General features: G+C 43.9%; 1 protein-coding gene across 2 annotated transcripts; it reads left to right on the top strand.

Moving 5' to 3' along the window:
* The first annotated feature begins 287 nt into the window (after positions 1-287).
* LOC101112694 (eukaryotic translation initiation factor 3 subunit C) lies at positions 288-20,241 on the top strand. Of its 2 annotated transcripts, XM_004020865.5 has the most exons (21): positions 288-341; positions 478-608; positions 2,036-2,101; positions 2,208-2,397; positions 2,806-2,931; positions 3,123-3,177; positions 3,797-3,903; positions 4,301-4,428; positions 11,042-11,201; positions 11,322-11,425; positions 11,854-11,995; positions 12,161-12,286; positions 12,418-12,511; positions 13,460-13,650; positions 13,895-14,119; positions 17,764-18,127; positions 19,217-19,376; positions 19,465-19,530; positions 19,619-19,706; positions 19,802-19,964; positions 20,063-20,241. In XM_004020865.5, the coding sequence occupies exons 2-21, from the start codon at positions 508-510 to the stop codon at positions 20,143-20,145; spliced, it is 2,739 nt and encodes a 912-aa protein (XP_004020914.1). In that variant the 5' UTR covers positions 288-341; positions 478-507; the 3' UTR covers positions 20,146-20,241. The 2 variants fall into 2 exon arrangements, with proteins under 2 accessions (XP_004020914.1, XP_060262208.1); XM_060406225.1 differs by having other exon boundaries at positions 19,802-20,241.
* Positions 20,242-27,869: the final 7,628 nt, after the last annotated feature.

The raw sequence follows: 27,869 nt of genomic DNA, 5'->3' as shown, positions 1-27,869 counted from the left end.
ACAGAGGATGAGATGGCTGGATGGCATCACCGACTCGACGGACATGAGTTTGAGCAAGCTCCTGGAGTTGGTGATGGACATGGAAGCCTGGCATGCCGCAGTCCCTGGGGTCGCAAAGAGTCGGACACAACTAAGCGACTGTACTGATACGCTGTAGGACCCGGGAATCTCTAGAACGCGTTTGGCCAAAATTACTTCAGAGCCTGCGTGGCGCGAGGGCCACTGGGAGTTGTAGTCACACAATACAGTTCGTCGCCGACTCCCGGAAGTGACGTTGAGTCCCACCTTCTCGCCGCGTTTCCGCTGCTTTGGTTAAGCAGTGTGACTTGGGAGCTCAGCTGGTACGTACTTTATGGGCCTCGTGCTTGGGAAAGGGGGAGCCGGGTTAGCGTATGTGCGGGGACGGTAAGGGTAGGGGTCTGGAGATGGCGACCCCGTCCCCTTCTCGGAGCCCGTGACTTTCGGTCTCTCCCACAGGTCCGGCCGCAGCCGCTCAGCGCCGTCGCCATGTCGCGGTTTTTTACCACGGGTTCGGACAGTGAGTCTGAGTCGTCCCTGTCCGGGGAGGAACTCGTCACCAAACCTGTCGGGGGTAACTACGGCAAACAGTGAGTGAGGGCCTAGGCCATGGGGATCACTCAGGGTGGGGGGGCGGAGGTTCAGCAGGCTGTGGAAGGCCTCGTATACGCGAGAGAAAAGGAGAATGGAAGTGGAGGCGGTGAGAGCGGGTTCTAAGGATGTTGAGAGTTTAAGGGACTGGAGCACTGCTGGGGGGAAGATCGTAAAGCTTAGGGTGCTGTGAATCGTGGGAATCCTCCCATCAGGCAAAGGATAGAGTTACGAGAAGAGATTTCCCACTGGCTAAATCTGTTGCACCAGTAAGAAACCCCAAATACTTGCTTGATGTTTGGGAGTTCCTTGATGTGACTCTGAGGTTCTTAAACGTCTATTAGTATTTTCCTGTTGTGTTGTTGTTTGGCTGCTAAGTCCTGTCGGGACTCTTTGCCGCCCCATGGACTGTAGCCCACTGGGCTCCTCCTGTCCATGGGATTCTCCAGGCGAGAATACTGGCGTGGGTTGCCATTTCCTTCTCCAGGGATCTTCCCACCCCAGGGATGGAACCTGCATCTCCTGCATTTGCTGGCGGATTCTTTTCCTCTGAGCCACCAGAGAATCCCCCCTCCTGTTGTTTACCTCCACTTAAATACTCTTCTCCCATCTCTGCAAACTGACATTTTTTTCTCCCTTTGATACATTGAAATGTTGTTCATCAAACTTCCGTCATACATGCCACCTTTGTTATTTTTGTCATATACCTGTGCTTAAGAATATATATACATTATCACTTCAGAGTCTTGTTTCAGCATAAAACTCATTTTTAAAGATGAAGAAAAAGAATCTATATATATCCCTATGAATATAGTTCCATATCTGTGTCACAAGTGGAAAATCACATTACTTGTTATAAAATAGGAAATAATTGGAAAAATTAATATGATGGGGGAAAAAAAGGGATACTGTTACCAGCTGAATTCTGTCTGTGGTCTGGTTTTTAATTATTGAAGAAAAATAACTAGAAATGGAGGTGTCAGAGCCATTGAGACTCTTTCCTTGTCCTCTCCCACTGTGGGAAACATTGCTTTCCAGGACCTAGTTTAGGTACCACCTTTTCCATTCATTCTAGGTAAGGTACCTTTTCTCTTGACTTTTAGTAATTCTTAGTGAGCTGTGTCTTCACATAATTTTTTTGACACAGTAAATAAGCACCTTCGTTTGTTTATGTTTGAGGATGGAGACAGTCATCCTCATCCTTGTATGAGTTACAGTATTTGACAAACACCCTCACTTGAAGTAAGCTAAGAAGATTGAGTTCTATATGATGAGGTCATGAAGAGGAAGAGTAAAACAAGATGGGTGTGGTAGGAGTGGGCCTAAGTTATTAACTTCCGCCTGCCCTGTTGGAAGAGGAAAAGAGAGATCATTTGGAAAGAGTGGAGTTAGGAACAGAAGTTAACAGTCTTTTTATTTCAAATAGGCCATTGTTGCTCAGTGAGGATGAAGAAGATACCAAGAGAGTTGTCCGAAGCGCCAAGGATAAAAGGTGAGGCCATGGGGAGGCTGGGTGATGGGGAGTCTCTGGGGCAGTGTTGGGTTTTATGGTTGGTGATGGTGGGCATGTCCAATGTGGTATTGGGCTCTCAAACCAGGTTTGAGGAATTGACCAACCTTATCCGGACCATCCGTAATGCCATGAAGATTCGGGATGTCACCAAGTGCCTGGAAGAGTTTGAGCTCTTGGGAAAAGCATATGGGAAGGCTAAGAGCATTGTGGACAAGGAAGGTGTCCCCCGCTTCTATATCCGGATCCTAGCTGACCTGGAGGACTATCTTAATGAGGTGTGATTCCTGTGGTTGCTGGGGTATCCAGAAGGAGACTGTGGACCTGGAACTTTGTCCTAACCCATATCCAAAGATCATGACTCCTCTCGAGTTGTTTGCCAAATACTCAGTGTTTCCCAGAACGTAAGAAATGCGGGGGGGAGGGGGGGGTGAAGCAAGGAGAGGGACTTTTTTAGGCTAAGAGTTTTAATCATACTTACTCTTGTATTACTTTTTTACTTGTGGTTTTGTACTTTTCACAGTGGTACGTACATAAAGGGTCGTTAAGCAACATAAGTTAATATGTGCCATTATTAAGTAGTACATATGAATGTAGATGGCAGGACTCAACAGTGTGAGGCCTGAAGTTGAGAGACTGCTTAATCTCAGATCTTCATTCTTTTTCTTCCCTGTTCTTTCCTTCAGCTGTGGGAAGATAAAGAAGGGAAGAAGAAGATGAACAAGAATAATGCCAAGGCCCTGAGTACTCTGCGCCAGAAGATCCGAAAATACAACCGAGATTTTGAGTCTCATATTACAAATTACAAACAGGTGGGGGAGCTAAAGGGAGACTTTTTAAACTGTGGGGACAGTGACCCCCATGACTGACACAAAAAAAGCATTTGCACATCTGAAGTGTGTGACTGGGGAAGGAATCGTGATGACAGCTCTGTGGGGTGGAGAGGGTGGGATGGAGTAGTAGCTGGCAGGCATCCTTAATTTTCTCATTTCCTTCTGTCAAGAACCCTGAGCAGTCTGCAGATGAAGATGCTGAGAAGAATGAGGAGGATTCAGAAGGTGAGTGCAGTTGGTTAGGAGGTCAAACGGAGAAGGCAGTGGCAACCCACTCCAGTACTCTTGCCTGGAAAATCTCATGGGCGGAGGAGCCTGGTAGGCTGCAGTCCGTGGGGTCTCTGAGAGTCAGACATGACTGAGCGACTTCACTTTCACTTTTCACTTTGATGCGTTGGAGAAGGCAATGGCAACCCACTCCAGTATTCTTACCTGGAGAATCCCAGGGATGGGGGAGCCTGGTGGGCTCCCGTCTATGGGGTCACATAGAGTCGGACATGACTGAAGCGACTTAGCAGCAGCAGCAGCAGCAGGAGGTCAAAAGGACTATCCTGGTGGCTGAGCAGTGAAGAATCTTTCTGCAGTGCAGGAGATTCGGGTTTAATCCCTAGGTGGGAAGATCTGCTGGAGAAGGAAATGGCAACCAACTCTAGTCTTCTTGCCTGGGAAATCCCATGGACAGAGGCGCCTGCCTGGCTGCAGTCCATGGGGTCGCCAAAAGTCTAATTCAATTGAGCACAAAGCACAAGGAGATATAAAATTCGGGGTTTCCTTGGCTTATTGTCTTGGTTGCCATTCACCTCTTCCCCATTCTGTTTTTCTCCTCTCTCCCCTTCCCTCCCAGGCTCTTCAGATGAGGATGAGGATGATGATGGAGTCACTGCTGCAGCTTTTCTAAAGAAGAAATCAGAAGTCCCTTCTGGGGAGAGTCGAAAGTTCCTCAAAAAGGAGGTTAGAGCCAGGGTTACACTAAGGGGTGGTTTGCTTGCTGTGGACCATGCTTGGGTCTCTAGGGAGAAGAATAGACTCTCAGGGGCCTAGAGTTCAGAGGGGTGGGGATTAGCCAAGTATGGTCTCAGAACAGGTTTCCTTTTTGATTAGAGCACAGAGTGACTTGGAATCAGGAGAACTAGAGTCTGGTCCCAGCTCTGCCTCTGGGGAGCTATGTGTCCCTGGAGCAAGTCACCACTTCTCTCTGGGTCTTGGTGGACCAGTCTAGCTCTCAATGCCCTGATTCAACCACTCATTCTGCTCCTAAGAATCTTTAGAGCACGGGTCAGCAGGGAGAGCAGAGATAACACCAGTCAGTCTTCCCATTGTCTGTCTTCTGATCTTTTTTTCTTTTAAGGATGAAGATGAGGACTCAGAAGATTCAGAAGATTCGGAAGCTTGGGATACAAGTTCCACATCTTCTGATTCAGACTCAGAAGAGGAAGAAGGGAAACAGACTGTGCTGGCCTCAAGATTCCTTAAAAAGTAAGAAAAGTAGTGGTACATCTGGCTACAAGGGAAAGGACAGGAAGCCTTTAAAGTCATCTTGAAACTTGTTACTCCTTCTCTGGAGTCCCATTTGTTTACTTTCCATTTCAGTTTTAATTTCTATTTATTTTTACAGTAAAACATGTTTTATTGAAGTATAGTTGCTATATAAGTTACAGGTGTACAGTACCATGATACCTTTTTTTTTTTTTTTTTTTTTAAATTTTTGACTGCACTGGGTCTTCGTTGCTCGTTTGTTTTCTCTAGTTCTGGCGAGCAGGGTCTACTCTCTAGTTGCAGTGTGGGCTTCTGATTGCGATGGCTTCTCTTGCTGCAGAGCATGGGCTCTAGGCACGTGCTGGCTCAGTAGTTGTGGTGCACAGGCTTAGTTGCCCTGTAGCTTGTGGAATCTTCCCAGACCAGGGATTGAATCCACGTCCCTGCATTGGCAGGTAGATTCTTAACTACTGGACCAGGAGGGAAGTCCAGTGATCCATAATTTTTAAAAGTTATACTCCCTTTATAGAGTATACAATATTTGCTCTGTTCCTGGTGTTATGTGGTATGTCCTTGTAGCTTATTTTGTACCTGGGCAGCAGAGGATGAGATGGTTAGAGAGCATCACCAACTCACTGGAATGTCAGCAAACTCCAGGAGATAGTGGAGGACAGGGGAGCCTAGCATGCTGCAGTCCTTGGGGTCACAGTCGGACATAGTGACTGCGCCACAAAAACAAAGTAGTTTGTACCTCTTATTCCCTTGCCCCTATATTGCCTCTCCCCCTGTGAAGTCCTTTGAGGTTGTAGAGGCTAACAGAGGGATCTCAAAGTCAAGTATGTTAGTTGGCTAAGGTTATGAAGCTAATGTGTCTTGCAGATGGATTTGAAGGCTCCAGTGTCCAGATATTTAGCCATAGCAATACTCACTGCCTGTGGATTGAGTGTTTTATCTTTCTTTGATGATGATTGTTGTTTACTTGCTAAGTCATATCCAACTCTTTTTGCAGCCGTACAGACTGTAGCCTGCCAGGCTTCTCTGTCCATGGGGATTCTCCAGGCAAGAATCCTAGAGTGGGTTGCCATTATCTTTTCCAGGGATTGAACTAGTGTCTCTTGCTTGGCAGGCAGATTCTTTTACCTCTGAACTACCAGGGAAGCCCCTTAATAACTGTAATACTGGATAAACTATTTTATATTTCCAGTCTTCAGTTTTCTTATTTGTAAAATGGGGTGGTACTTGACCCTGTCTTAAGGATGCTTGCAAGAATACAGGAGAGCGATACAACCCGGCAGCCCAGGACTGGGGTTGGTGAGTCCTCAGTGATAGTTGCTTCTCTTGTCCCTCTTCCTGAGAACTTATTATATAGCATGTAGACTGCAACAGGCCTTCCTGAATTTTACTAGTACTGTTACAGAATGGGAGAGGAGTCTGATTTGAATTCTGGTCTTAGCCCATTCTACTTGAGTTGTTGTCAACTCGGGTGAGTCACTTAACCTTCTTCGATCCTTTTCCTTCCTCCTTTGAATTCAGGGTGATAGCTATCCCTGCGTAGTCTACAGGAGTCAGGTATCAAGCTCAGTGATAACTGGCAGGAATACTGATGCTCTAAGGGTTGCTTTCAAAAGTTGGAGTTACGTTGCTTCAGGTATTAGTGAGTTCTGTGACATTGCAAGGATCTTGACATAGCCATTTTACTGAGAAACATTTTTCATTGTTTCATTTTTCATTTGCTCCAGGGAGCAACTGTGGTCAGGTTCAGGGAATGTGGTATATGTCTTTGTGTTTTTTTAAATTCCCAACACTTCTGACACCAGTATGTGTCAGTTTTTTCCTCATACCAGTTAGTTCTCCAACTCTCTGGACACCAGGTGGGTTTTCAGTAGTCAATTCAGTTCTGGCACTAACTCCCCAAAGTTAGCACAGACCCCACAAGACTGCTACCACTTTAGATGCCAGTTGGTAAGTTCCAAGTTTGACTCCTATACTTCTGGCCAACCAATTTTAAATTCGGAGAGTTCTCACATTCCCTTCCTCAGGTTCAATAATTTGCTAGATCAACCCAGAGAACTCAGGAAAGCTCTTTACTTAACTGTTGTTTTTGTTTATTCAGTCGCTAAGTCCTGTCTGACTCTTCGCAACCCTATGGACTGCAGCTCTCCAGTTTTCCCTGTCCTCTGCTATCTCCAGAGTTTGCTCAAGTTCATGTCCGTTGAGTCGGTGATGCTATCCAACCGTCTCATCCTCTGCTGCCCTCTTCTCCTTTTGCCTTCAGTCTTTCCCAGCATCAAGGTCTTTACTTACTGTTACCAGCTTGTTATAAAGGATACAACTCAGAAACCTCCGAATGGAAGCACTGCATAGGGCAGGATATGGGAGAAAGGGCATGGAGCTTTGATGTCCTCTCTGAGCACACCATCCTCCTAGCACCTCCATGGTTCACCAGCCAGGAATGCCTCCATCCAGACTGTCATGTAGGGATTTTTATGGAGGCATCATTATGTGACCATGATTGCTTCAATGGTTGACCATTAATCATGGGCTTCATTTCCAGTTCCTCTCCTGTTCCCCAGTGGTCAGAAGGTGGGGCTGTAAGTTCCAACCCTCTGTTCATGCCTGGGTCTTTCTGGCAACCAGCCTCCATCCTGAAACCTTTCTCAAAGCCTGCCAAAGCCTCATTAGAACAAAAGATGCTCCTATTGCTTGGGAAATTCCAAGAGTTTTAGGAGCTCTGTGCCAGGAACTGAGGACAAAGACCAAATAAATATTTCTTATTATACCACAATATCATATTCCTTTCTCAGAGGATTTCCAACCATGCATCAGTTAAGCAAATTCGATCCGCTTAACTTTGTTTTATTAACCATCTCTTAAGTTCACTTTTACCGTGAAACTCATCTTTTATGCCTGTTGACATCCTATAAAACTGTCACCCTTATTATTGGTTCATAGCTTTTGTATCTCCTTTATGGGTTTGTCTTTCAGTAATTGGATATTGACGTCTCCACTGTTTGGGCCAGTGTGTGTCAATGTACACTTCACCTGTGTGCTGCACAAAGGCACAGAGGAGGCAAGTTGGACTCTAAAGTTAAACTTAGGATATCACAAGAAAAGAAAGCTACAAACCAGTATCTTTCATGAAATTTAAATTTAAAAATCCTCAACAAAAACCAAGAGAGGTTTGACTTTCCAAATTATTTTTCAGAATAATTATTTTTAAGATTGTGAAGTGAAAGCCTCTCAGTCATGTCCAACTCGTTGCAACCCCAAGGACTATATAGTCCATGGCATTTTCCAGGCCAGAATACTGGAGTGGGTAGCCTTTCCCTTTTCCAGCGAATCTTCCTGACCCAGAAATCAAACCAGGGTGTCCTGCTTTGCAGGCGGATTCTTTACCAACTGAGCTATAGGGAAGGGCCCCCCCCTTTTTTTTTTAAGATTAATTCTGTCTTTATTAATTTTTCACTTCAGAGATTACCCTGGATACGTTTTTTTTTAAACCTATGAAAGTTTACTTTGTATATCTAACCTCCCCCCAGACCCCCCCCCCCGAAAAAAAATTTAAGATTAGATTTATATAAAATTCCAATGTTAGTGGTCCGGTTAACTATCGAATCCTCAGAGGCCTTATTGACATTAAGAGCTTTTGGTTTTGTAGTGTTAAAGGATAATTCATAATTCAGATATACTGTTTTACTTGTACAGTGAGGTAGACCAATTTTTAAGATTGATTTCCAAGCGAGGACAAAAGAGAATTTGTATAAGAAAGAGGAACAAAGAAGGGAAAAACCACAGACAGCAGTGGGAATATTGAATTCTGTTTGCACATTTGTGTGTGTGTAAACTCATTAGCTATCTACGCCAGCCAGGGTTGATTTCAGTTCTTAATGGATTATCTAGAAACATGACAGGCTGTCCCCTATAATGTCTGCCAGCATCCTTTTTCAACATCTCTATGTTAAGCCAGTCTATACCCTTTCCCTCATAAAAATTTCTCAGCTTTCATCTTTGGGTCAAAACAAACACATAAACGGGTTTAATCTCAAGAGCTTCCGTCTCTTTGATGTAATAAGGGTAATAAGGTTGTCTAGCAACATTAAAGCACCTGGATATTAGGTAGTGGGTTTGGGCAGAAAATATGAGGACAGTCACAGATATAATAAACATTTAGGATCTTTAGTCTGTTTAATTTTCTAATCAGGCTAAGTCTGTCTAGGAGAATGTCATTAAGAATCAGTTGAGTGAACTTTTAATCAAGTGGCTGTTTTCTTAATTGATTTTCCCCAAAATATTTATCCAGGTACAATAAGTTGTTATTTACTGCACATCTTTATTTATTAACCTTGACTGACCAGTATTTGAAGTCAGTTTTGTTTTGGATTAATTCTTTTTTTTTTTTTTTTAATTTTTAGCTGAGACACATGGCTTGGGGGAATCTTAGTTCCCCGGCCAGGGATCAAACCCGTGCACTTAACAGTTTAACTCAGAGTCCTAACTGCTGGATTGTCAGGGAATTCCCTATTTAGGGTTAATTCTTATTTAAAGAATTTTTTAGTTTGGGGCTAAAATTTTAAATTATTTGTTATTTTGGACCATACTGGAGGTAAATTATAAATCACATGTTTGTGTTTCTGAATTTGTAGTTGGGGTAGAATTCTTAAGTACAAACTGAGGAAATCTAGTATGTGTATGTTTAGTGGTTCTAGATAAGAGTTGTGGTAAAGAGGGTAGGGAATGGTCCTTTTCAGTGTAGTTTTGTTGTTTATTCTCTAAGTCATGTTCTGCTCTTTGCAGCCCCATGGACTGCAGCACACCAGGCTTCCCATTCTACATTATCTCCCAGCATTTGCTCAAATTCATGTCCGTTGAGTTGGTGTTGCTATCTAACCATCTCAATTTCTTAGTTGTGTATTTAGGTAGAGGTGTATCTGGTAATGTCCTAGAAAAGTAGCTTGTATGTGTTGAATATATACCTGAGAGCAGAAATGTTAGTTTTCTGATCATTTCTAACAAGATTTGAATATACCAAAGTATACTCTGCCATAGAGGAGAGGTCAAGTCAAATTTTAGGTCTTTCAGTTAGAATTTCATGGGGTGAGAGTTCATCATGTTTTTGATGTGTGAATCACAGTATCTTGAGGGTTTAGAGTAAAACTTTAGGCCAAGGAAGATTAAATTCTTTTTAAGTATAGACAGCACTGATTTTTAAATAGCATTAGGTTCTGGGCTTCCCAGGTGGCCCATTGTGGTAAAGAATCCCCACGTCACTGCAGGAGATGTAAGAGACATGGGTTCTCTGGAAGATCCCCTGGAGGAGGGTGTGGCAGCCCATCCCAGTCTTCTTGCCTGGAGAATGCCATGGACAGAGGAGCCTGGTGGGCTGTGGTCCATAGGGTTATAAAGAGTTGGACATGACTGAAGTGACAGCACTCGGGCACACACGCAGGTCTTTTGGTCTCAGAGCTTTGGGTATGGATGATGCAGACCAAACAGTTTCAGCTTAATGAACATGCTTTGCATATTTGCAAAGGATTTTACCTATGAAATGAATTTTTATTAGAGAATATTGCAGTAGTACAGAAGGAAAACCGGTAAGCTTTTAGAGTGCAGGCACAGGGAGTTCCTGGTGGTCAGATGGTTGGGATTTAGCACTCTGACTGCCATGGCCCAGGTTCAGTGCCTGTTGGGGAACCATCATACCACACACAAGCAGTGCAGCATGGCAGAAAAAAAAAAAGGTATGGCATAATTTTTTTGGCCAAGGGAAAGTTTTAATCCAACTGGAAAATTTATAAACTATTACTAAAATGTAGTCAAATCTTTTAAGCATTTAAAATAAAATTTATTTGTAAATGTTTAAATGTATAAAGTTTGAAATACTTTGTCCCTGTCATTTGGCTTATTATAAATATTAAATGTAATATATTTATTATAAGTATTTGGTTTAATGTAAGTATTAAAGTCTGGAGATAGTTTCAGGCGTCAAGTGGGTTAAACCTACTTCGAGGTAGCCAGTATTCTTTCTCTCTTTGGGGTGGTGGTACATTTTGTTGTATTGAGCAGTTTTGTTTTTAAAATTCAGAATTTTTTATTAATCATTCGTCATAAGAGAGGAAAGAAAGGTGGGGGGAAAGCAGCCAGTCTGGGGACAGCAAAAAATATTTTGCACTTTTTTTCCCTAAGCACTGATTTTAAACTGATTAGCCGGTTGCCTATAAAAACCTAGTCTGGACAGAGCAGCTAGTACCAGAGAACAACTGTGTGCTTATGGATTTTTTGGGAAACCTCCAAGCTTGGTTGTGAAGCAGCATGACAGGCTGTTTCTGTGTCTGTGGCAGCCTAGTTAGCATCTCTGTATTCTGAAACCAGGCCAAACCTTTCCCTTCGTAAGAGTTTCTTAGTGTGGTATGGTAACAGACCTTGGCTAGTAGCCTGACAGATGCAGCTGCTTAGTAGCCCTTACTCTGGTGATGGTTATAGTTAACTGTAGGTCATTCTTAGAGAGTGTAACTTGGACCCAGGTTTAGGTGGAGAAAAAGAAGTTCGTGGCAGGGAAATGCCTCAGAGGTGGAGAGGGGGCTGATCTTTCATCTTCTCCTGTGTCTCTTTGCAGGGCCCCCACCACAGAGGAGGACAAAAAGGCGGCTGAGAAGAAACGGGAGGACAAAGCCAAGAAGAAGCACGACAGGAAATCCAGGCGCCCGGATGAGGAGGAGGAAGACAATGAGGGTGGCGAGTGGGAGAGAGTCCGAGGTGGCGTGCCCCTCGTTAAGGTGAGGATTTTAGAACTAAAATGAATGGGGAACCAGTCTGAGAGAGCATATGGGTGCTGTCCAGGTCAGATTCGGGAGAAAAGTTAAGGCAGCCTGCTCATGATAATGTATGTTATCTAGGAGAAGCCAAAAATGTTTGCCAAGGGAACTGAGATCACCCACGCTGTTGTCATCAAGAAACTGAATGAGATCCTACAGGCACGAGGCAAGAAAGGAACTGATCGGTAAGATTCGTGGGACTGGGCTTTGTGATTACAGGATGAAAGCTCATTTTCTTTTGAGATAATGGAGGTGGAGGTTGGTGGGGAAATAGTGCTCTTTAGTAGAAGGAATGAAGTAGTTGGAATACTCCTGGTCCATTGTCTGCTAGTTTGGTTCCCTTTGACCTTAAATCAGTCACTTAACCTTTGGGGGCTGTTTCCCCATTTGTAAAATGGGGGTAATGCTCACCTTCTTTAGTTGTTCCGTGACTAAAGAGGACGGTAGTTTGCATTATTCCTATTTCTGTTTGAAATTTAAGGAGAAGCAAGTGTACAGGTGGTGAGGCTGGGGGTGGGTGTTGGAAATAAGGTTGCCTTGCTTATCTGAAGAGGACAAGGTGAGGCTTTTTAATGTGTCTCCTCCTCCTCACCCAATTCTCTCCCCTCTACAGTGCAGCCCAGATTGAGCTGCTGCAGCTGCTGGTTCAGATTGCCTCTGAAAACAACCTAGGAGAGGGCGTCATCGTCAAGATCAAGTTCAACATCATCGCCTCTCTTTATGACTACAACCCCAACCTGGCCACATACATGAAGGTAAGAGTGATACTGAGCATCCCAGGGTGGAGCTGGTGGGTCGTGGGAAGGGGCCTCGTGTCTCAGGACTCAGTGGCTGAGGAAGGCCCCTGGATTCCTGGGGAAAGGTGCGTGGGAGGCATCTGCTTGTTCCACCTGCACACCTCGGCTGCCTTCTCTTGGCAGCCTGAGATGTGGCAGAAGTGTCTGGACTGCATCAATGAGCTGATGGACATCCTGTTTGCAAACCCTAACATCTTTGTCGGAGAGAACATTCTGGAAGAGAGTGAGAACCTGCATAATGCAGACCAGGTAAAGAGGGGATTTAGCAGCTAACTGGAGGTGTGTGCTGTCTGCTTTGGGAAGGCCCGTCAGAGACAGAAGGGTTGAAAGCTAGGACTGGAATCTGGACTAATTTATTTCCTCCTTTGCCTTCTCTTCAGCCACTGCGTGTCCGTGGCTGCATCTTAACTCTGGTGGAACGAATGGATGAAGAATTTACCAAAATAATGCAGAACACTGATCCTCACTCCCAAGGTGAGCCTGAGGCATAGGCATCAGTGGGAGGAAAAGTACAGTGGTTAAAACAAAGGATTGTACTTAGAGTGTTTGGGAAGCCAGCCCTTCCTTACTCTAGCATTCATACCACAGGGCCTGTTTAAGATACTGGACCCCACTCCCACAGCTTGTGATTTAGTAGGTCTGGATGAGGTGTCAGATTTTGCATTGCTAACATGTTCCTAAGTGGTAATGCTATCTGCAACCTTGAGAACCATTGGGATAAAATCTCTGTCCACTTGACTTGTTTGGCTTGCATGCCTTAGGCTTTAGGATGAAGAAGTATAGGATGTTTACACGGTAAAATGTGAGTGTCCACCCATGCCCACCAAGTAAACTGTGTAACTATGAATGAGAAAGCCTATGGCTTTCATGCTTGGGAAGCTTACATTTCGGTGCTAAAGAAAGGCAGTTCTACCAAAAAAAATGAACAAGGGACTTCCCTGGTGGTTCAGTGGCTAAGACTCTGCACTCTCAATATAGGAGTTCTGGGTTTAAATTATCAGGGGACTAGATTCCACATGCCACAACTAAGACCCAGAACAACCCAATAAATAAATTTTTTAAATGAACCAGTCAGTTATAGATAGTGTAAAAATTCGGATCAGGACCTGTAACAGAGGATGACACAGGTGGTGGCCGGCTTGAAATAATGCTTGAAGAAGGTAAGTAGGGCCCATTTGAGGGGAGAGCCGAATGAGGAGGATGAGGAGTTAAATTGGGAGGAGTTAGCAGAAGAGAGTGCCTGACAGAAGGCTTGGAAAGTGAGCTTAACATGTCCCAGGAGAGAATGGTGTTTTGCGCGCACAATGGGCACACTTTTCTGATGGGTGCAGAAAACAGAGAGGTCATTGGATTGATGAGGGACGTATGGTTGGGGAGGCCTGGGTGCCTGGCTAAGTGGAGGGTGGGTGTTCTCCCTGCCAGAGTACGTGGAGCACCTGAAGGATGAGGCCCAGGTATGCGCCATCATTGAGCGTGTGCAGCGCTACCTGGAGGAGAAGGGCACCACTGAAGAGATCTGCCGCGTCTACCTGAGGCGCATTCTCCACACCTACTACAAGTTTGATTACAAGGCCCATCAGCGGCAGCTTACCCCGCCTGAGGGCTCCTCAAAGGTGAGTGCTCGGCCGCCATGTCAGAGGGCAGGGCGTGTGTCCATTGGTTCTGCACCTCTGTTGGGACTTGATGACCGATCTCCTGTTCCCTGGGAACTGTCAGCTGGAGCAGAGACGGAAACCCTGAGGGACTAGAATGAGGCAGGATGGAGTCTCATCTTTGGTTGCTGAAGCCAGAGCCATTTAGAACCATTATCTTTGCCTCTTCTCCTCCAACAATATCTCCCCACCCCCACCCCTCCAGTCTGAGCAAGATCAGGCCGAAAATGAGGGTGAGGACTCAGCTGTGCTGATGGAGAGACTGTGCAAGTACATCTATGCCAAGGACCGCACAGACCGAATCCGCACATGCGCCATCCTCTGCCATATCTACCATCACGCCCTGCACTCCCGCTGGTACCAGGCCCGGGACCTCATGCTCATGAGCCACTTGCAGGACAACATTCAGCATGCAGACCCACCAGTCCAGGTAAGATGGCAAGGAGGCGCTCTGGCCCTGGGAAGACCAGGCTGGGCCCCTGTCCTCTCTCTGTGTTCAGGCAGGGTGGCTCAGTCGGATTAGCCTCTTGTCTGGCTGATGCAGATACAGGGAGACACTTGGTTCTTCCCAGGTGGCAGCATTCTTTGGTTCTCCTGCACGCAACTTCCCACGTGGCCCAGTGGTAAAGAGTCCGCATGCCAGTGCAGGAGAAAGGGGTTTGATCCTTAGGTTGGGAAGATCCCATCAAGAAGGAAATGGCAACCCACTCTAGTATTTTTGCCTGGAGAATCCAGTGGACAAAGGAGCCTGGAGGGTTTCAGTCCATGGGGTTACAAAGAGTCGGAAACGACTTGGCAGCTGAACAGCTTTGTCAATATTTAGTGTTGTTGGTCTTTTCAGTTTTGGCCATAATAGTTGTTGTGTAATAGCATCTCGTATCAGTTTGTATTTCCCTGATAACTATTGAAATTGACTACTTTTTAAGGTTTATTGGCCTTATATGTTTCTTTCATAAAATGTCTTGTCAACCCCTCCATCCCTTTTTTTAAAGGATTGTTCATCTTATCTTACTGAGTTGTAGGAAATCTTTATATATCCTGGAGATCAGTCCTTTGTCAGATAAATATTTTCCAGATATTTTTTCCAGTCTGGAGTTTTCCTGTTCACTTTTTTAACCATGTGTTTTGAATGTATGTAGTCAAAATATCAGTTTTTTCTCTTATGGTTATTATTTTGGAAATTCTGTCTAAAGAAACCTTTGCTTACGTAATTCATAAAGATATTCTTTTTTTATTTTTTGGAAATTCGTGTGGTTTTAGCTTTCACATTTAGATCTATGATTTTTGCAAATGGTGTGAAGTCAGGGTCAGACTGTATTCTTTCCCCGTTGTATTGCTTTGGTGCTTTTGGAAAACCATATGAAAAACTACATGACCTTGTAGGTGTATTTTTGGACTCTTTATTCTATTCCATTTCTTCATCTTTTTGTCTTTCCTTATGCCAGTCCCATACTGTCTTGATTGCTGTTCTTTTAGAGTAAGTCTTTGAAGTCAAGCTATATGACTCTGACTTTGTTCAAGTTTGAACCTTTCAATCTGACGTGTTATCTCTTCATTTAATTTCTACAACTTGTCTGCAATGTCTTGTGGTTTTCACTGCATAGATACTACACATCCTTTAAAAAATTATTCCTGAGAATTGTATGATTTTTGATGCTTTTATAAATGTAATTTTTAATTTAAAATTTTATTTTGGCTGGCTTGTGGGATCTCAGTTCCCCAACCAAGGATTAAATCTGGGCCATGGCAGTGCAAGCACCTAACCACTGGACCACCAGGAAACCCCTCTTAATTTCATTTTTTCATTAATTACAGGTATTTAAAAATACAGCTAATTTTTTTACATTTGGCCTTGGATCCTGCCATTTTGCTAAATTCACTTTTAGTCTGCTGCTGCTGCTACTAAGTCACTTCAGTTGTGTCCGACTCTGTACGACCCCACAGACAGCAGCCCACCAGCCTCCCCTGTCCCTGGGATTCTCCAGGCAAGAATACTGGAGTGGGTTGCCACTTCCTTCTCTAATTCGTGAAAGTGAAGTCGCTCAGTCATGTTTGCCTCTTCACGATCCCAGGGACTGCAGCCTACCAGGCTCCTCTGTCCATGCCATTGCCTTCTCCCACTTTTAGTCTAGCCCTCTATATTCAAGGATTCAAGCAACTGCAGGTTGAAGACATTGTAGGGGGAAATCCAGAAAGTTCCAAAAAAACAGAATTTGCCTTAACTGGTAATATTTACAAAGCACTTATAATTGTATTAGTTGTTATAAGTAATCTAGAGATGATTTAAATTATTTCGGAGGATGTACCATATATATGGATTTCCCAGGTGGCTCAGTAGTAAAGAATCCACTTGCCGATGCAAGAGACAACGGGTTCGATCCCTCGGTAGGGAAAATCCCCTGGAGGAGGAAATGACAACCCACTCCAGTATTCTTGCCTGGAAAAAATCCCATGGACAGAGGAGCCTGGCGGGCTGTAGTCCATAGAGTTGCAAAGAGTCAGACAACTGAGGTCACACACACTGTAAATATACAGATACTCTGTCATTTCATGTAAGAGACTTGAGCATCTGCAGATTTTGGTGTCTAGGGGGGATCCAGGAACCATCCCCCATGGACACTGAGGGGCAACAGTATTGGGTCTAGTATTTTATAGATTACTTAAGAATCTTTTACTGAATCATGTTATCTGCACATGGGAACAGTTGTATTACTTCACTAGTCTTTATGACTTCTTTGTTTTTAATTTCTCTTTTATCATATTATGATTCAAATATCTAATACTTAGTGCTGAATAGAAGTGAGAGCAGCCATCTTGCCTTGTTCCCAGTCTTAGCAAGGAAGCAGTGAACATCTCACCATTTAAAATAATGTTAGCTGTAGTATTTTTGTAGATAGATTTTCTCAGATGGATGAAATTCTCTTCTGGTCCTAGCTGGCTGGGAATGTTTGTCCTTAATAGGTGTTGAGTTTTGTTAAAATCTTTTCCTGTATCTGTTGAAATAATGCACAGTTATTTCGCCATTATTCTGTTTATATGGTAAATAACCATGATTTAGATTTTTATACCAGCCTTTCTTTCCTGAGATATATCCTACTCGGTCTTGCTGTATTATCTATTTTATATATTGCTGGATTCTGCTTGTTAGTGTTTTTTAAGGCTCTTTGTATTTAAGTTCATGACTGATATTGATGTTTATATTTTTGTTGGTCTTTCCCCCCTGCCAAAATCTGTACTTATACTGCCTACATATCTTTTCAGTTGCCTAAGCCAGAAACCTTGCGAGTCATCCTTGATTCTTGTTTTTCTCTCATATTCCACATCTGAGTCCCCAGGCATTTGTGTTGAAAATCCATATCTGATCACTTACTATCACTTCCACTCCTGCCTTCTGGTCTAAGCCACTGTTAGCTTCCTGGTCTCTCTTTCTGCTTCTGCCCTTATATCTCCTCAGGCTGTTCTTAATACAGCAGCCAGGGTAATCCTGTTAATAAAGTCAAATTATATCACTTTATTTGCTCAAAACTTTCCGGTAGTTTATCATCTTAAAATCTTCAACGTGGCTTACAAGGTCCTGTACTTGCCCAGTTTCTGATCACATCTTTTACCAGCTCTAGCCATATGGAACTCCTTGTTCCTTGAATATGTCTGGCACAATTCTTCCACAAGGCCTTTGCATTTACTTTTCCTTTTTTCTAAAATATTCTTCTTCCCCCAGATACTTGCATGACTTGCTCTTTTTCTGTTAGGTCTTTATTTTTAACATCACCTTCAAAATGAGGCCTTGCCTAGTTATCCTACATAAAATTGCGAGTTCCCACCGCTGCTACCACCACACAAACTCCCTTCTTAACGCCTCTGCTTTATTTTTCCCCTTAGCATGAATCACCACCTGTGTATTATGGCTATTTTGTCCTCCACACCCCTGTTTCTAGAGTGTAAACTCCATGGAAGGGGAGGACTTGGTCTGTTTTGCTGTCTGTCCTAGCCCACAGCACAGTCCTTGATGTCTGTTGTATGTGTGATGATTGCCTTGTGGCCGTCACCTCTGAGTGCGTCACCCTTTACTCCTAGATCCTATACAACCGCACCATGGTGCAGCTGGGCATCTGTGCCTTCCGCCAAGGCCTGACCAAGGATGCGCACAACGCCCTGCTGGACATCCAGTCAAGCGGCCGGGCCAAGGAGCTTCTGGGCCAGGGCCTGCTGCTGCGCAGCCTGCAGGAGCGCAACCAGGAGCAGGAGAAGGTGGAGCGGCGCCGGCAGGTGCCCTTCCACTTGCACATAAACCTGGAGCTGCTGGAGTGTGTTTACCTGGTGTCGGCCATGCTCCTAGAGATCCCCTACATGGCCGCCCACGAGAGCGACGCCCGCCGACGCATGATCAGCAAGCAGTTCCATCACCAGCTGCGGGTGGGCGAGCGGCAGCCCTTGCTGGGTGAGTGGGGGCTCTGGCTCTAGTTTGTTCCTTCACTACTTGTGATCAGAGACGCTAAAGGGAGTAACTTTCCCTCAGGATGGTTTAAACTTTCTGTGACCTGATGCCAACAATGTTTTTAAATTAGTGTAGATTTACATGGTACTGCTTGATGCTAGATGTTTTATAAATAATAATTTTTTTCATTAGTAATAACCCTGTGATGTAGATACTATTTTGACCCCCCCCCCCTTTTTCCTGATTAAGAAACTGAGGCACAAAAGTTAAGTGACTTTACCCAGGGTAAACACAGCTGATATGTGTCTCTCTGACATTTTCTTCTTTCATGCATGTTTTTCAGCTAATTAACTAGATCCAGGGCATTAAGAGTCTAGCATTGGCTCCTTTGATTGCTTTGAAAGATCCAGTCACTCAGTCCAGAGGTTTTTGCGATTTCACTGGGAAAAGAATTTGAATTGCGTCCTTCCTGTGAGGCTGGTGCATGGAAGGACTTGGTGAATGAGCCAGGCTTACCGCCCACAGCCACGTCCCCTTACACATTTGCCCTCTGCCCATACGTGTGTGGTCATACTAAGTGCGCGTGCACTTGAGGCAGATTTTGTTTGCGCTCTGGAGTGGTGCTTTGTTTTTTTCTAATTGGAAAATTTCCAGTGAAAATCCGTGTGTACAGCATCTCTTACGGCTTCTTGGTTCATTCCCTACCTCTCTCTACTACTACCTGCAGTGAAACCAAAAGTAGAGAACAATTGAGATGTTGGACTTATTTTTAGGTTAGTGAATCTTGCAAGAATCTGACAAAATCTGTGAACCCTTTCCTAGGAAAAGGTACATAAGGGTGCACACAGCGATTTGTCAACATTTTCAGGGAACTGACCAATCCCCTGAGGCACGTCATGGACTAATTTAGTCTAAATAAATTTATTCTGATACTAAGTGACTTGTACAGTCTCATGGCTACAACCGAGAGCAGGAGAGTCTCAGTCTGGCTGTTGACTCTCCTGGCCTGGGTTCCTCCTTAAACAGTGCTTGTGGGTACAGGATCTCTTGTCCCAAGTTTCCGTAGTTCCTGCCTCATTCCGAATCTTTCAGGCCCCCCCGAGTCCATGAGGGAACATGTTGTTGCTGCCTCTAAGGCCATGAAGATGGGCGACTGGAAGACCTGCCACAGTTTTATCATCAATGAGAAGATGAATGGCAAAGTGTGGGATCTTTTCCCGGAGGCCGACAAAGTCAGAACCATGCTGGTTAGGTGAGCCGAGAGTGAGATCCTGATGGGGGGAATAAACCGGTTGGTCTTCTCTCTGACAGTCTCCCCCTTTTCTTCCTGCTCCCCACAGGAAGATCCAGGAGGAGTCACTGCGGACCTACCTGTTCACCTATAGCAGTGTCTACGACTCCATCAGGTAGGATGGGCCCTGGGCAGACAGAGGAGCCCCAGGTTGTGGTCACGGGTTCTCATTGCTCCCCGCTCTGGGCCTTCTTTCTCCCCAGCATGGAGACGCTGTCCGACATGTTTGAGCTGGACCTGCCCACGGTACACTCCATCATCAGCAAGATGATCATTAATGAGGAGTTGATGGTGAGAGCCAGGGGTGGCGCCAGGGCAGGTGGTGTCATGGAGAGTTCGGTATGGAGGAGACTGCTGTGACCCTTGCTCTGCCTCCCTCCTGTCAGGCCTCCCTAGACCAGCCGACACAGACCGTGGTGATGCACCGCACAGAACCCACCGCCCAGCAGAACCTGGCCCTGCAGCTGGCCGAGAAGCTGGGCAGCCTGGTGGAGAACAACGAGCGGGTGTTTGACCACAAGCAGGGTACCTATGGTGGCTACTTCCGAGGTGAGTGCTCCCACCCCCTATTCGCTCTCAGGATCTTGGCCCCCTTCCTGCCCCTCCATTGGCTCTCACCACCTCCCCTCCCCATCTCTCTCCTGCAGACCAGAAAGACGGCTACCGGAAAAATGAGGGCTACATGCGCCGAGGTGGCTACCGCCAGCAGCAGTCTCAGACGGCCTACTGATGGCTTGATTTCTGTCCCCAGTGCCCTAGACCATTCACCCTTTAGGTCCAACCACACTGCATTAAAGGTCTGTCATTAAAGGTCTGTTTAGAGTTACTGCAGTTCCTGGTTGTCTGCATGTTGCCAGAGGTTGGCACATGTGTTAGATGCATTTATTTGCTAATTATGTTTCTAAGTTTCTATCACGTGACAGGCACAGGGCTCAGGATTCAGGGTAGACTTGGGCATATTCCTGACTTCACGAGCTTGCTACTCTTTGACATTTGGCAAAAAATTGTAAAAACGTACGTTATAACAGGGTTTAGTTTGTTTTTTTGAAGGTGGTGGAAGTATGGAATAAGATGTGATTATGGGCCATAACGGGGCTTCCCTGGTGGCTCAGTAAAGAATCCGTCTGCAGTGCGGGAGACCCGGGTTCAATCCCTGGGTTGGGAAGATCCCCTAGAGGAGGGCATGGTGACCCAATCCATAATTCTTGCCTGGAGAATCCCCATGGACAGAGGAGCCTGGCAGGCTACAGTTCTTAGGATCACAAATAGTCAGACACCACTGAGCAACTAAGCACAGCACAGCACAATGGGGCATAAACGGCAGGGACAGCATAATGGAGGCAATAGTAATGAACATTTCAGGTGGTTGGGTGGTGGGTCACAAGGCAGAGAAATGGAAGAGTTAGTCTAAATCTGTGTGAGGATAAATGTAATGGGCCTGTTATCAATTTAGTCTTTGTGTTCAGAAATACAAGAGTAGGGATGCAGAGTGGGCTTTATAATGAGGTTGGTTTTATAAATGTTGAATTTGAAGTACCTTTGGGACATAAGCAAGGCAGTTGGAGATTTAAGTGTTTGCAGTGTATATTAATCAGACTATAGGCTAAGGCTGCTGTAACCAAGGGACTCCAAAACAGTGATTCAAAGAAAATAGTTTACAGTCCATTGATAACCCTATTTTATAGTTCGGATACTGACATTAAGTGATTTGTTGGAGATCACATAACCAGGAAATGGGGTAGATAGATGCACAATGAGGCACCTTGACTCTGTGATCGTAGTTTTTAACCACTGTACTTAGTAGTACTTATATTTCTGGGATGGGGAGCATAGAGGAGGAGAGAGCTAATGACTGAACTCTCAAGATGGGAGTGGTAGGTGAAAGGGAAGCCAGGGAGACGTGTGGCCACAGAGGTAGCAGAACCAGGGAGAAGAGGGTAAGAGAAGGCTGAAGAGTACATCTCTTTAGACAAGGCTGCCCTGTGCTAAATTTGGCCAGTTTAGCATCTTTGGGCTGAAGGTAGAGCCATTGTGTTGCCCATTTCCAAGAGGCATCTTTGCGTTTTCCAGTCTAGAAGTAGTAACCATTGAACAGTGTTGTCAAAGCTTTTTCTGTCTGGAGCTAGATGGTAGATATTTTAAACTTTGTAGGCCCTATATGCAGAGAAGGCAATGGCAACCCACTCCAGTACTCTTAGCCTGGAAAATCCCATGGGTGAAGGAGCCTGGTGGGCTGCAGTCCATGGGGTTGCGAAGAGTCAGACACGACTGAGCGACTTCACTTTCACTTTTCACGTTCATGTATTGGAGAAGGAAATGGCAACCCACTCCAGTGTTCTTGCCTGGAGAATCCCAGGGACGGGGGAGCCTGGTGGGCTGCCATCTATGGGGATGCACAGAGTCGGACATGACTGAAGCGACTTAGCAGCAGTAGCAGCAGCAGGCCCTATATGATCTGTCATATACACCTTTTTTCTTTTGAGCAACTCTTTAAACGTGTAAAATCCATTCTTGGCTAACTGTATAAAAACAGTCCATGGATGAGGTTTGTCCCAATCCCTGTCCTACAAAGTGATTGTTGCCTCTTGGAATTGTACCACATGGCATTATTGGCAGAGGCCTAGAATACGTTCCATGTGGTTTTGCCTCAGCCTTAACCTTGTGGAGGGAGGCAAAACATGCCTGCTACCAGTGCATGCCCTTCAGTTTTGGTGAGAAGCTTAAATTCCCAAGTTTTTCTTAAAATTTTCTAGAGTTCATCAAATTTCCCAAGATGAGTTACTTGAAAAAATCTAGCTGAAACAATAGTCTTAACAAAAATAAGGTCAGATTTAAAAGATTTCAAGACACCAGCAGTATTTTGAACAAACCTAGAGGTTAAAAAACAATTTTTATTAAAAGAAACTCCAATTAGAAATATCTCAAAAGTATATTCAAACAAATCTGGATGAAATAAGAATGAAGCAGTTTTTGTAAAAGTTAAGCTGATTCATAAATTTCCCCATTAGGAGTTTGAGACAGACATTTTTGTTTTTGTGAAAGCAAGCTCCAGTTCACACTGTTCTCTAATGTAACTCTGTAGCATTGGTTTGAGCAAATTTAGATGGAAAACAATAAGAGCTCTTGTGAAATTGTATATAAACAAACTCATGTGTTCTCTATAGATGCTTCCCAGCTTCTGGTGCTGGTCAAGATTTTTTTTTTTTTGGCAGGGTGGAGGGGTGGGGCACACCAAAAAAAAGTTCTGTGGCATGTGGGATCTTAAGCTCCCCGACCAAGGATCTACCCCGAGTCCCTTGCATTGGAAGCACAGAGTCTTAACCACTGGACCACCAGGGAAGTCCCTGCTGGTCAAGATTTAAATCCACTGCAGCCTATCTCCAATTGATTATAAATGAAAATTGGAAAAAATACCCAAAGTTAACCTGAGGATTCTGAAAAATAAAAGCAGATTAGGGAGGGGGAGTGAAAACTTACATAATCCCTACAGGGCTGAGTTTCCTGGCATATTTCCTTTTCATGACTTTCATCTCTGACAGATGGCTGCAAAACCCCTAAAAGAACCCAGCTTAACTTTGACCAGAGGACCAGAAAAGGGGACCCTGTGAGCTGGAGAACATAATAGAAAATCCCACTTCTTTTTTCCTTTCCTCATCCGTAAGAGCAGGCAAAGTTGCAAGGCTGCAGCAGTTTAGTTCTGACAGCTAAAACTGTTACCCTCTGGGCAGAGGAACCAGGAAAGGGGGACACTAGACCGAAGAAGGGGAATCACCATTCTGTTTCTCCTGTTCAGGCCCAAGTATGGCCCCATTGTAGAGCTAGACCTATTTTGGTGGCATAGGCAGCTAAAAGGTCTAAGGAACCCTCTCTTTCTGACAGATTAAATTGCCTGCTAAAACAAAAATATTCTTGGGATTTAATCAGAATCTAGAGTCACACATAATCAAAACGTCCAGGAGACCATCCAGAATTACCATGTAACCAGTTCTCAAGGGAAAAGTCCATTGACAGATGCCAGCTATTAGTACTGCATGAAATGAATATAAACACACTATAAGTGGATGGAGAGATAGACATTTTTTAGCAACAAAATACAAGCAAACTAAATCCAACAGCATGTTAGAAGGATTATATGCGATGATCAAAAGGGCTTATTGCAGAAATGCAAGCATGATTCAGCATAAGAAAATCAGACAATGTACCACATTAATAGGACAAAGAAAAACTCATATGAGCAGTTCAACTGATGCAGAAAAGGCATTTGACAAAGCAATGCCCTTTTGTGGTAAAACGCTAGAAACCTAGGAATAGAAGATAATGTCCTTTACCTGACAAAGGGTATTTATGAGGAACCGACAGCCAATATCCTCTGGTTAAAGACTGAAAGTTTTTCCCCTAAGATCAGGAACAAGACAAGGACACCTACTATCACCATTGCTATTGAACATTGTACTAGAAGGTTGAGCCAAACCAACTAGACAGGAAAGAGAGACATCCAAATTGGAAAGGAAAAAGTGAAATATTCACCGATGAGGTGATCCTATATAGAAAAAATTCCAAAGAATCCACAAGAAAACTACTTAATCAGATGAATTCAGCAGAATCACAGAGTACACAGTTAATGCAAAAGTCAGTTATATGTGCATTAAAGGACACTATCTGCAGTGAAAAGGCCATGCACAGAATGGAAATTACCTGCAAATTATATATCTGATGAGATACTGTTTAGAATACATAAAAAACTCTGAACAACAAAAAGATTTCTAAGTGAGGACTTGAAGATACTTCTCCAAAGAAGTTAAACAAATGGCCAATAAGCACATGACAAGATGCCCAACATTATTAAAACTTTAGGGAAATGCAAATCAAAACCACATCAAGATACGCCTTCACACCCATTAGGATGGTTGCTATCTCATAGAAGATGAGTGTTGGTGTGGGTGTGAGGAAATTGGAACTCTTCTATATTGCTGTAATAGTTGGAATGTAAAATAGGCAACTGTGAAAGACGGTTTGGTGGTTCCTCCGAAAGCTAAATGGTTGCCGTGTGACCTAGCAGTTCCACTCCTAGGTATATACCCCCAAAGAATTGGAAATATCGAACTCAGTGACACCTGCACACCAATGTTGATTCAGCATTGTTCACAGTAGCTAAAAGATACGGATAAACAAAACGTATATGGATGAACCTTGAAAATATGCCAAGGGAAAAGCCAGACACAAAGGACAAATAATTCTATTAGTCCTCTTACATGAGGAATCAAGAATGGACAACTTCATAGGGGCCGAAAATAGAGGTTTAGAGAGGCTGAGGCAGGGGAAACGGAGTTACTGCTAATGGCTAAAGAGTTTCTGTTTTGGGTGATGAAAGAAAAGGTTTTGGAAATAGATTGTAGTGGTGGTTACATAACATTGTCAGTGTATTTAATGCCACTGAATTGTGTACTTAATAATGGTTAAAAAGTACCATCTTTTGTACACGTATTGAAACAGCCAAATTACAGAGCACTGACAACACCAGATGCTGGCAAAGATGTAGAGCAACAGGAAATTGGATTCATTGCTGGCGGGAAAGCAAAATAGCACAGCCACTTTGGAAGATAATTTTGGCAATTATGTACAAAACAAAACATGTTCTTACCATACCATCCACCAATCGTGCTCCTTGGTATTTACCAAAGGAGCTGAAAACTTGCCTCTACACAAAAACCGGTCCCGGGTATTTATAGCAGTTTTATTCATAATTGCCAAAACTTGGAAGCAACCAAAATGTCCTTCAGCAAGTGAATGTATAAATAAACGGTGGTACATCCACACAAGAGTTTTTTTCAGCACTAAAAGAAATGAACTTTCAAGCCATGAGAAGATGTGGAGGAAATGAAATACATTCCTAAGAAGGAAAGTTTTTACATATTCTATGATTGCAAGTATGTGACATTCTGTAAAAGGCACAGTTATGCTAACTAAAAAGATCAGTGGTTTCCAGGGATTGGGAGAGACGGAAGAGTGAATAGATGGAGCACAAAGAATTTTTAGGGCAGTGAAACTGTTCTGTGTGATACTATAATGATGAATACATGCCATTAAACATTCCTCCAAACCCACAGAACATGTAACATCAAGAATGAACCCTGATGTAAATGATGTGCATTGGGTGATAATGATGTATCACTGTAGGTTCATCAATTTTAATAAATGTACAGGGGTGAGGGGGCGCTGATAGGCTGTACATGAGTGGGAGCAAGGGGTATATTGGAAATTTCTGTACCTTCTGCACAATTTGGCTATGAACCTAAAGTTGCTCTTAACGGGAATTCCCTGGTGGCCCATTGGTTGGAACTCTCCGCTCTGTTACTGAGGGCCCAGGTTCAGTTCCTGGTCTGGGAACCTAGGATCCCACAAGCTGTTCAGCATAGCCAAAAAAAAACACACACACACAAAAAAACAGAAAACCTCCTAAAAATATTGTCTATTTTTATACAGTAAACTTCATCTTATGTATATTTTACGACAATAAAAAATGAATCAAGGGCCTAAATGTAAAACTATAAAATTGTTAGAAGAAAACATTGGTCAGAAATCTTTGTGACCATGAGTTAAGCAAAGAGGTATTAGATATAATACCAAAAGCATACTTCAAAGAAAAAAATGATAAATTGGACCATCAAAACTGAGAACTGTTCTTCAAAAGTCGCTGATAAAGAGAATGAAAAGACAAGCTTCAGACTGGGTGAAATTTGCAAATCATTTATCTGACAAAGGACTTGTATCCTGAATATATAAGGAACTCTTAAAACTCTTAAGGAAATTACCCAATCTAAAAATGAGTAAAAGATTTGAAGAGATACTTCACCAAAGAAGCTATATCGATGGCCAATAAGCACATTAGAAGGAGGCTTAACGTCATTAGTTATTACCATGAGATAACCACTATGTACCTATGAGAATGTCCAAAATTACACGGACAGTAATTAGTGTTGGGGGGATGTGGAGGAGCTGGAACTCTCATACACTGTTGATGGAAATGTAAAATGGCATAACCACTCTGGACCAATTTATATTGGTAAATTTCCAATATACCCCTTGCTCCCACTCATGCACTTTATCTTAAAAAGAGAAGAGCCACCATACAGATAGAGATCTCAAGAGGTTTAGAGCTTTGAGGACACCCATTTATAATACTCTACATGGTTTGTTTGCCTTCCCTGGGCTGGTGAAAACCCTGCGGATAGGAAGGACAGAGAGATGTGAGAGAGCAGGGCCAGAACCTGGCTTTGGTTCCTCTGCCACCGCTTCTGTGTAGTTGTGATCTGGGGTAGATTTCTCTCAACCTCATTGAGCCTCAGTTTTTCCATGGCTCCGTCACTGGCACACTAAGGTTTAACAAGATATGTGATAGTATGGTTTTAAAAAGGCTATTTAAGCATGAAATATGCTATTATGAATATCAGGGAGTTTTCATTACTTGCTTGAGGTCATATAGCTTTTAAATTTAAAAGAAATGAGACTTCTCTAGTGGCACAGTGGATAGGAACCCGCCTGGCAAAGCAGGGGGCACGGGTTTGATCCCTGGTCCAGGAAGATTCCACATGCCTCGAGGCAACTAAGCCAGTGTGCCACAACTACTGAGCCTGTGCGCCTAAAGCCTGTGCTCAGCAACAAGCCACTGCGATGAGAAGCTCGAGCTCTGCAACAAAGAGCAGCCCTTGCTCTCAGCATCTAGAGAAAGCTTGTGTGCAGCAACAAAGACCCGACGCAACCAAAAATAAAAATTGATTAATTTTTTTTAAAAAAGCTAGGAACTAATTTTTAAAAATAATAACATTAAAAAGAAATGCAAAAAAAAAAAAGTGTAATGCTAGAACTTGAAGGGATTTTCAGCTGTTGTAGTCAATTCTGACGTTTGCCAGATGAGTAAGTTAAAATACAATGAGAGCTATTTTCCCAAGGTCTTTTGCATCCTTTTGTGTGTGCTCAGTCACATCCAACTCTTTGCGATCCCTTGGACTAGATCCCTCCAGGCTCCTCTGTTCAAGGGGTTCTCCAGGCGAGTGGGTTGCCATTTCCTTCCCCAGGGGATCTTCCGGACCCAGGAATCGGATCCACGTCTCTTGCATCTTCTGCATTGGCAGGCAGATTCTTTACCACTGCGCCACCTGGGAAGCCCATAACTTGTAGCAGGAAGACGATAACTTGAGGTTGAGTTTCTCCCATACTAAAGGGGGAGAGAATCATGGCGTGAGCATTGGTGGGCGTCACATAGGGATGTGAGGCTTCCCACGTGGCTCAATAGTAAAGAATCCGTCTGCCAGTGCAGGAGACATAAGAGACCTGGATTCAGTCCCTGGGTCGGGAAGATCCCCTGGGGAAGGAAATGGGAATCCACTCCAGTATTCTTGCCTGGGAAATCCCTTGGACAGAGGAGCCTGGCGGGCTACAGTCCATGGATGGGGT

Source organism: Ovis aries, chromosome 24 (genome assembly GCF_016772045.2).
Source record: "Ovis aries strain OAR_USU_Benz2616 breed Rambouillet chromosome 24, ARS-UI_Ramb_v3.0, whole genome shotgun sequence".
NCBI classification, from domain to species: Eukaryota; Metazoa; Chordata; class Mammalia; order Artiodactyla; family Bovidae; genus Ovis; species Ovis aries.
The sequence above is the reverse complement of the archived record's forward strand: the minus strand, read 5'-3'. Positions and strand labels throughout refer to the sequence as shown.